Below are 9,724 nucleotides of genomic sequence, written 5' to 3' on the forward strand. Positions count from 1 at the left end.
CAATCATGTTTTTTTATGTTGATTATGCTTAGATCGGTCACTAGTTGAACATATGTCAATTTGAGCTAGTTCTGTGTTGATTCGATGATGATCAAGCATGTTCCAATGAATGTTTTAGGTGATCAGTGAAGAACATGATGAATGTTGTTGAATGACGATGAATGTAACTTGAATGTGCTTATGATTGCTGGAAATATGCATGAGAATGCACGAGAGCGTTTGATTGCAAGTTTGATGATGAATATAGATTTTCTAGAAATTCGGAGTGATTCTGACCTCTCTGTGTTTGTAGATGTACAGGAATTTGTCGACATAATTTCGAAAAATCTTGTGAGATATCGCTATTTGCTGAGATCGAGAGCTTTCCAACGATATAAAGTTTGTGAAAATCTGACTTCGTTTGATCCAAAAATTCGCATCCACAAAGTAGCAAAAAGTGTTTGCACTTGATCTAAAAAACTGATCTCAGTTTGTTCCGAATTTATTTTGCAAAAATAAAATAGTAGGAGGCCTTTTCTGGAAAAAAATCAAAACTGGAACGTTGTTTATTAGGGTCTTAATTGCTAGACTGGTAAGCTTGAGGTCATTTAAGCAAGATTTAGGGGTCATTAAGTGCAAAATATCAGACACGGTCAATTCGGACAACAAAACTATTTGCAATATAATACCTGGAAGAAACCTGCAAATTTGGCATAATTCAAGGGTTTATCTGCAAAAAGCAAAAGAATAAAAGTCAAAGTATACAGTTAGGACAAACTGCATGTAAAATTTCAAACCATTTTGACTTAGTTTGTTATTTTGCCTGCATTTTTTTCAAAATCGGGTCAAAGCCTGGTCAATTTCAGGGCAGCGGGTCTAAATTATTTCCGGGTTGTTCGGGTTACATTTGGGCGAAGAGTCTTCAATGAACATTAAACTACACATCTTAAGCTTTTTTAATGATATCTGAATTATTCAATCGGTAAGTCATTGAGTCACTTAATTGATTCAAAACGTAAGTGATTAGAATCAGTCTAATAATTGAATAAGTGATCTTATGGCTTACTAATTGATTGATTGCTTCACAAGGCCAATTGGCCTAATTGAATGCTTAATTAAGCTTTGCATGTGATTTTTAGATGTATGATTAGGCTTGCGACGCATGTTGATCGGTGGGTAGATTAGTGGGTATAATTAGAATTAATTAGCGATTAGTGGTACTAGCCTATTGCTTTGTGAACACAAGTGGAGGCCAATTATTACTAATCTTAATCAATAAAACCCTAGTTGAGTGAGAGGTGACTTGGGAAAATCGAAGTGCATGGGTAATTCCAAAGCTGAAACCGAGGATATCAATTTTCGATTGAGTGAACTTTGCTAATCTTTTGATTTGCTTGAGTGCATGTTATGCCTTCGAATGATTGACTGGTTGAATGGATGAAACGGACACCCTTAAGTAGTGGTCGAAGACGGCGCCCAAGGAGGAGGAGGCCGAGAGCTTGAATCCGATGACCGGAGTTCCCGATGTTATGTGGCGGTCCTTAATCTAGTCTAGCTTAGATTAGTTTAGAATAGTCTTAATTGGGCTAGTTTAAACATTAATAGGATAATTAGTATAGGCTATAGCTAGTAAAACCAATTAGACTTACCGTCACTTTTAAGAAATGATTAGGATAGTTTAGATCACCATTAATGAAATGATTAGAATTAGGCTCACTCTAGATAGGATTAGTCTCTAAATTCCAAGCTTCCGATGGATCCTGTCTCGAGGCTCTAACGAGGCTATGTAATATTCTGACTTGTATCAGGTTTTTCCATTTTCGCATCTACTTTAGAAGTTCTTTCAATTTCTTGAGTGTTTACTTACTGCACCACCTTTTAATAAATTGACTGTTAATTTCTTTTCTGGTTGGAGAAAGGATTAGCTTAGGAACATAATGAACCCTACAAAAACATTTGCTTGCTCAGTTACTGGCTTTGATACCTTTAAGATCATAAATGATAATCAGGAGTGAATGACCACTTAGATAAAACATCATTTCAAGTTAGAGATACCAAAAGAGCGCTAATAGGAACATTACGTAAACAAGTCCTCGGCTCAATCTCTGGTTGCGTAGAAATTAAGACGACACTCCCGTGTCTTAATTGGTTTTTAGCCAATCTACTTGTGCCAACTCCTAGAAATCCATAGGCTAAAAAGAACTTAAAAACTGAAATGTCCAATGTCATGCAAGGTAAGGGGTTGGGAGAATCCGCGCTCGTAATGAATGGACCATTCGAACCATCTTATTGGTAACGCTTCTAAATCTTTCAAAGTGTCCCCAACCTTATCGTCGAATGTGCTTTAGGAGGGTTGTGACACTCATACGTGTAGAGACATTTCGTAAGTTACAATTATTGTCCCAAAGCAAAAATAGAATGACACTATTTCATGCTCGATATTTCGCAGCAAAACCTTGCCATAATCAACTTCAAGAAAAAAGCAGGAATAGTTGAACTGGAATGCCCTTCTCCCATTGAGCTTGGGGATTCATAATCTCACAGCAGACAGCCCCGGACAGCAACTTCTCCGAATCATAACTAATCGTATCCTCATCATAAACACCACCGCTACTGGTCGTTGTTGGCTTGTTGCAGCTGCCTTACTGCTGAACAACTCATCGCTTGCGTTTGTCACCACTGATCGGAGCCACGTCATCGCCATCGTGCCCGGACTTACCCACGTGGTCTATCACCTCCTGGTCCGCGCTCACCTGTAGCTGCAGTGCAAACTCGAGGCCCCGCACAACGTCGTTCATGGATGGCCGGTTGGCCCCCTCGTCCTGCAAGCAGCTCATGGCGATCTCGCAGAACTTATTGAGGCACTTGGGGGCGATCGCCCCCTTCAGGTGCGGGTCCACGATCATTTCGACAGTCCTGCTCTTGCAGCAGCTTTGGGCCCAGGCGGCCAGGCTGATCTGATTCTTCGGGGCCGTCCGGTTCACGGCGGGCCTCGCACACAGCACCTCGAACAGCACCACGCCGAAGGAATACACGTCGGATTTGTCAGTCAGCTGCTGGCAACTGCAGTACTCGGGGTCGAGGTACCCGAAGGTGCCCTTCACGACCGTGCTGACGTGCGTCATGGACTCGCTCGTGGGCCCGACCTTCGAGAGCCCAAAGTCGGACACCTTGGCAACCCACTTGTCGTCGAGCAGGATGTTGGTCGTCTTCATGTCGCGATGTATGATGGTGTGCTGGGCACCGCTGTGGAGGTAGTGTAGCCCACGCGCGGCGCCCGTGCAGATCTCGAGTCTCTGCTTCCAGGGGAGTGGGGGATTGTCGGTATTGTATAGGTGGTCGCGGAGGGTCCCACGTGCCATGTAGTCGTACACGAGGATCATCTCTCCCGCATCGTGGCAGAACCCGATCAGGGAGACCAGGTGGAGGTGCCGCAGCTGCGAGAGCATCTGAATCTCGGTCATGAACTCGTGGAGGCCCTGCTGTGACCCCGAGTTCAGCCGCTTGATTGCCACTTGGGTGGCCCCGCCGTCGACATAGCCCTTGTACACATTGCCAAACCCGCCAACGCCGATTATGAACGCCTTGTCGAAGTTGCTCGTGGCCCGTCTGACCTCGGCCAGGGAGAAGTTGGGGCACAGATACGACGGCAGGGATGACCTCTGGGTCTTCGCCGACTTGTTTGCGTCGCTTGAGGTTGAATCCTTTGCTCTGTTTCGTCGCCAGTAAAGGAAGAAAGCCAGGAGTGAGAGCAAGGCGGAGCCCGAAGCTATGCCAGCAATGGTGGCGATCTTTGCTGTTTTGCTGTGGTTCCACGATGCTTTGCTTGCCGGTGAAAGCACCGGCTTTGGGACTGGATCTGGGTTCAACCCGGCGAAATCCCTGTCTGAATTGATGATCTTGAATATCTCGAGGCCATTCAAGATGCCATCAGAGTAAAGAGTATAACCATCTGGAAGCGCGCCCACCGCGACCGAGAGGTTGGTTCTTTTCTTTTGGCCGCCATGCATGTATACTGCATAACTTCTATAGACGGGCACGCCCTTCCCGCTCCAACTAATGATATCCGCACGACCCTCGACCAGTTGTGAATCTATGAAGATCTCGAAAACCCTATCTGTGGGGTTATTTATCTCTATCTGGAACTCGCAAAAGTGTAACCGGACCAAGTAGTAGAACTCTGTATCCACCTCGATGGACCACGTGAGGTTGTAGCTCAGATTGATTCTTTTGAGTGTTCCCATAGTCCTTGCCGTTTTGTACACGGGATCTGGAGCCGTGTAATTTGGCACTTGGTCACTGTAACTGAGTTGGATACTCGTGTTAACCGGCAAAACTCCGAGGTACGAAGAAGTCACATAGTCGTCATCTGGGTCCCAGGTCCTGTACATTCCCGTGTCACCGGCTGAATCAATAGAATTTCCTCCGACGTTCAAGCGCTTCACCATTGCGAGGGCATCAGTGGTACCGAACACGGTCGTGCTGTAGTAGAGACTGTAGGGCATGGAAACGACTTCGATTCCATTCACGAAAGCATAAGCGTCTGAATTACCAGGACTGGGAGTGAACGTTATGTTCAATAGCTGGTCCTCTCCAACAGTTAAGCAGAACTCTTTATAGAAGCTCGAGGCTCGCGGGGTGGTATAATCAGCCAAGAGGGAAGCGCTGAAGTTGCGGAGCAGAGTGACGCCGGCGGCCTCGACCGAGAACAAAGAATCCGTGCTGCGGAAGTTGAGGTAATCGGAAGGGAAGAAGTGGAGGCGAACGAATTTGGGCCCTGCGGTGGTGACGTGGAAGGTGTAGGCGAACTCGGAGCGGGAGAGGCGAGCAGTGTAGTATGGGACCAGGAGGACAGAGGGATCTAAACTGTTTGCCCTTGCAATGATAGAGGAGCGAGTTTTCTCAATTGGAGAGTACCTCGAACCTTCCTCGGCATCTCCAATCCAAGTCCGTTTGTCCACAGTGGAGTTGCTGGAGGAGCCACAGTCGACGGCGATCTCATCGGTCGGCAGGTAAGCGCCAACGTTGTTGCCGGTGACTGAGACCGTGAGCGCTTCCAGCGAGACGGAGACGACTATGAATAGCAGAAGTGGCGGTTTCATGTTCTTCATCTCGCTGCTTGATGACAGAGAGGGGTCGCAGTTGAATCGATGGAAAGAAGTTCACAAGGAGAGCGGAATCTTGGAGATGAACCAGTCTTAATCATGGGGAATTAGGAAGGAGCGCGGAAGAGAAGGCCAGCACTAGTGGCAAAGACTAGTGGAAGACCAAAGTCGTCGCTAAAATATCTGCGATGAGAGGTAGAGCCCTCGCCTATCGCAAGAAAATCAGCAAACGGGGTTTGTACTCTTTCGGGTGCGCTTTTCGTGGAAGGCTTCATTGCTTAGAAAGATGGGGCCAGTGTTTGTAGTCTCGAAAATTCCGCGTAGAAATTGGTTTGGTTTGTAGTAGCAAGTGTTTGCGGTTTGATTCATTCAAAGGGTTGGAACGGGCAGTCCAAAAAAAAAAAGAACCAGCTAGCGTTTGGACAGTACTGCTATAACCTTCACATATTAGTAGCCCCATAGCTTGGACGGTACTGCTGTCACCTTCACGTATTAGCAGCCTCCTCTAAGAGGAAAAATTACCAAAAAATAGTTAAATCTATCGTAATTATGTTAATTCAATCGTAAATATTTTTTTGACCAATTAAATCCTAAACATTTTACATTTGTGCCAATTCAATCCATCCGACAAATTTTTACTGGCTTGCGCTTACATGGATGCTGACCGTTTTACGTGGTATGACCAATTCTAACGTGGATAATTTTTAAATTTATTTATTTTTCTTTTCTTTCTCTTTCTTTCCTTCTTTCTCTGGCCAGTCGCCGAGGTCCGGCGAACGGCCAGAGGCTAGGGCAGTGAGGTTGAGCTCGCCCTCACCGTTACTTGGCGAGGGTTGCCGGGCCAGGGGAAGAAGGAAAGAAAAAAAAAAGAAAGAGAAAGAAAAGGAAAAAAATAAAAATAAAAAATTCTAAAATATATTAAAATATTATTAAAAATTATTTGCGTTAGTGTCGGTCACGCCACATAGGACGGCTGACGTCCATGTCAGTGGCGGCCAGTCAAAATTAATCGGATGGACCGAATTGTCACAAACGCAAAATCTTTATGACTCAATTAGCCCAAAAAAAAAAAGGTTTATGACTGAATTAACATAATTGCAATAGATTTAAGACTTTTTTGATAATTTTCCCCACCTCTGAGTCTATCGAAACAAGCTGCGGTTGAGGTACATTTGGTGTATCCTACACCGGTTTAATCCACCAATGCTTAGCCGGAGACTTCTAAGGTTTTAATCTAGTGCCGTATCCTCACAAATGTCAGCCGTTAGATTGAGATGGAAGGGCCCAGACCGTCGAATGATCCAGTTGCAGCCGGTTGCCAGTTTTCACAAGAGGTCGGACGTCCGATCCACTAGAAAATGGACGTCCGACAGTTAAGCAGAACTCTTTGTGGAAGCTCATGGAGCCGTTATAATTGGAAAAGAGGGAAGCGCTGAAGTTGCGGAGCAGAGTGTGGCCGGCGGCCTTGACCGAGAAGAACGAATCGGCACGGCGGAAGTTGAGATAAGTCGAAAGGGAAGAAGCGTAGGCGAATTCAGAGCGGGAGAGACGAGCAGTGTCGTATGGTATGCCGCTGTGGAAGGAGGGAGATGAACGGTTTGCACTTGCAATGATAGAGGAGCGAGTTTCATCACTTGGAGAGTAGCTCGAACCGTCAGCGGCATCTCCGATCCAAGTCCGGTCGGACACAGATGAGTTGCTGGGGGAGCCGCAATTGACAGCGATATCATTAGTCGGCGAGTATGCGTCAATGTTGTTGCCGGTGGCCGAGACCGCGAGTGCTTCGAGCGAGATGGAGATGAAGAGGAATAAGAGAAGTGGTTTCATGTTCTTCATCTCGCCGTTTAACGACTGGGAGGGTCGTAGCTGAATCGATCAATGGAAGTTGACGAGGATGGTAGAATCTTGAAGATGAACCAGTTTTAATCATTGGGAATTAGGAAGGGGTGAGGGAAGGGAAGACTAGACAAGATTAGAGGGAAAATTACTAATTAGCCCTATACCAATTGTACATATTTCAATATAGTTTTGAAGATTTCAATTTTATCAACGTAGTGGTAAATCTTTTCACAATATTCTACTATAATCTTTCCGGTCAATTTTCGCCTGAAAATACTGACGTAGCGGTCCAGTCATGTTTGATTGTTCTATATGGTACAGCTGGTCATCTGATGTAGATAAATTGAATCGAAATGTAGTCGTTTTGCATATTTTTTTGAATTCTTTGAATTTTTTTCTTTTCTTTTTTCCTTTTTCACGCTACTGTTCATCTTGTTTCCACAACTTGAATCTCTTAGGGAAACATGGTAAATCGTTGTAAGAAAGTTGATTTTTCTAGAGTTAAGCCGAGCTGGCGGCGGTGCTACCGGAGCTCCTCCATGAACTTTGGAAAAGCGTTATGCTTCGGTAGATCTATTGGCGGTGCTAACAAACGCGTCTCGATAATTGACCTTGTAATGCTCAAATTTCGGTGAACATCGCTAAAGCCGGCCACACGCGAACTAGTCGCATGGATCCCAACGACCTCGGCCGAGCCCATTTTGCCGCGGTCGGCCCCAATCTGCGCGTAGGCGCAAGAAACCGAGGCAAATGGCGAAGACTCATTGGAATCAAAACGCCACCGCCACCGCCACCGCCACCATAAGCTTTCTTCGTTATGTCCTTCCATTTTTTGTATTGTCATCTTTGAAGGAGCGACGTAGAAATTGATTTGCACTAGCAAGTCTTTCAATCTCATCTGGTCAAAGGGAAATTATCGACCGTTAGATCAAGATGAAAGGATCTCGGCCGTTGAATCTGGCAATGGTCGCCAAAGGTCGAAGAGGTCTAACGCACTCACAGTGGAGTTTTACAATGCACCAGCAAACAAGCGTCTGACCCACTAGAAAATTGATGTCCGGTGTAGTAACAATCATATTTAATGACGTTTTACTATTTTACATTCTTGTTACGAATATTGTTGTAAACCTTTGTAAACTATCGTAATTCAAAAATATTCAAATTTACGGTGCTAAGTTCTTGATTACAATGTTACGATGAAATGTCTAAATAATTTAGAACCGGTCGTAACAAAAAAAAATTCCAAATTTAGTACATTTTGTTCATAGTTACAATGGATTGTCGTAAACTTTCGCAAAGGGCCATAATGAAAAAAAATACAAAATTACCACACTTTGTTAGAAGCATTGTAGCCCTATGTAAATAGACGTAGTTGAAAAAAATCCAAATATACGACGTTTTCCTCATGTTTATGAAGACAGAACTCTATATAAATTATCTTAATAAAAAAATTATTTGAATTTATAACGATTTCTTCTTTTCATAACCCTTTATATACTATCATCATTAAAGAAAATTTAAATTTATATGTTTTGCGCTGCGTTGTAACTCTCTGTAAATCACCATAATCAATAAAATATTCAAATTTATGACGTTTTGTTCTTAATTATTACAAACCGTCGTTAACTTTGGAAACCATAGTCAATTCTCTTCTTGGTTAAGAAACATTTGTAAACCATCCTAATTTTGTGAAAAAAAAAAAACCCAAATTTACGATGCTTTACTCTTGGTTACAACAGTGTCTCTTTGTGAATCGTCGTAATTTAAAAATATCCAACTTTAAGATGTTTTGTTCATTGGCATGACGGATCATAGTAAACCTTTGTCAGTGGTCGTACTATAACAGCACAAATGATAATTATTTTGTTCCAGAAATATATTTTTCTATTTCTATTTTCTGGACGAATTTTTAAAAAAGAAATACGAGTTTAATAACGACACAAAATTTCTCATCCCGGAGCATAAATTTGTTTAATAACGACACAAAACTGCTCCCTCTTATGCTCTTTTCCATTCATTGACGGGCGATGACTGGCGGCGGCTTGAGGCGACAGGCAATGGGAGGCCAGTCGGGGGTCGCTGGTAGCGACGACGGCGGGAGATGAGGGCGAGCGATAAGAAGAGTTTTTATTTCTCTTTTTGTTCTATAAATAGAAAAGTCTCATTTCTATTCCAAACCTATTTCTGGACTAAAAATTTGTTCCAGAAATAGAAAAATGAAATTACCTTACCAAATGGATTTATGTTCCAAACTTATTTCCGAGAACAGAAAAATAGAAAAATAGAAAAACATAATGATTATCATGTGCGCCCTAAATTATCCAAATTTATTACGTTTTACCCACGGTTACAACGAAACATTGCAATTCTTCATAAATCGACGTAATTGAAAAAATATCTAAATTTATGACGTTTGTTCTTAGTCATTACATATCATCGTAAGCTTTTTTTTTGGTGTAAAATGTCCGTATTATAGAGCGAATGAAGTACAGCAGCTTAGGAGTATCCCCCGGCATTACAAATGGTGCTAATAGCTCAAGAAGATGGAGGTGGGAAGTCTCCACATAGTAGCCAATACAACATTTGTCTGACAAGGTCTAATGTTCACTCTACCTCTTACATTTTTACACACGTTGGCCAAAATAATATAGATATCAGTTCACTTGTTTTGAAACCGTTTTTGGTTACGCTCCATCCATATGCCATAAATGGTTACTAGAAAGGATACCTTAAGGAGTCTAGCCGCTAAATTTTTGCCTTTTGTTGCCTAATCATCCATTGAAGTTCCTCATTCCATCCTT

The 9,724-nt window shown here is 43.2% G+C and overlaps 2 protein-coding genes across 2 annotated transcripts; both read right to left on the reverse strand.

Moving 5' to 3' along the window:
- Positions 1 to 2,348: 2,348 nt before the first annotated feature.
- Positions 2,349 to 5,337, reverse strand: LOC115674053 (receptor-like protein kinase FERONIA). The gene has a single exon (XM_030596375.2). The coding sequence runs from the start codon at positions 5,088 to 5,090 to the stop codon at positions 2,637 to 2,639; it is 2,454 nt and encodes an 817-aa protein (XP_030452235.2). The 5' UTR covers positions 5,091 to 5,337; the 3' UTR covers positions 2,349 to 2,636.
- Positions 5,338 to 6,200: 863 nt separating this feature from the next.
- Positions 6,201 to 7,171, reverse strand: LOC130140495 (putative receptor-like protein kinase At5g39000). Its single transcript, XM_056320024.1, has one exon. It carries the CDS (start codon positions 6,918 to 6,920, stop codon positions 6,342 to 6,344), a length of 579 nt encoding a protein of 192 aa, XP_056175999.1. The 5' UTR covers positions 6,921 to 7,171; the 3' UTR covers positions 6,201 to 6,341.
- Positions 7,172 to 9,724: the final 2,553 nt, after the last annotated feature.

Source organism: Syzygium oleosum, unplaced genomic scaffold (genome assembly GCF_021117445.2).
Source record: "Syzygium oleosum isolate NSW1041296 unplaced genomic scaffold, Sole_v2.1 Sole_v2.19, whole genome shotgun sequence".
Classification (NCBI taxonomy): Eukaryota; Viridiplantae; Streptophyta; class Magnoliopsida; order Myrtales; family Myrtaceae; genus Syzygium; species Syzygium oleosum.

Coding starts and splice junctions, on each gene's coding strand:
- LOC115674053 (XM_030596375.2), bottom strand. CDS start 5,090: ATGAAGAACATGAAACCGCCACTTCTGCTATTCATAGTCGTCTCCGTC.
- LOC130140495 (XM_056320024.1), bottom strand. CDS start 6,920: ATGAAGAACATGAAACCACTTCTCTTATTCCTCTTCATCTCCATCTCG.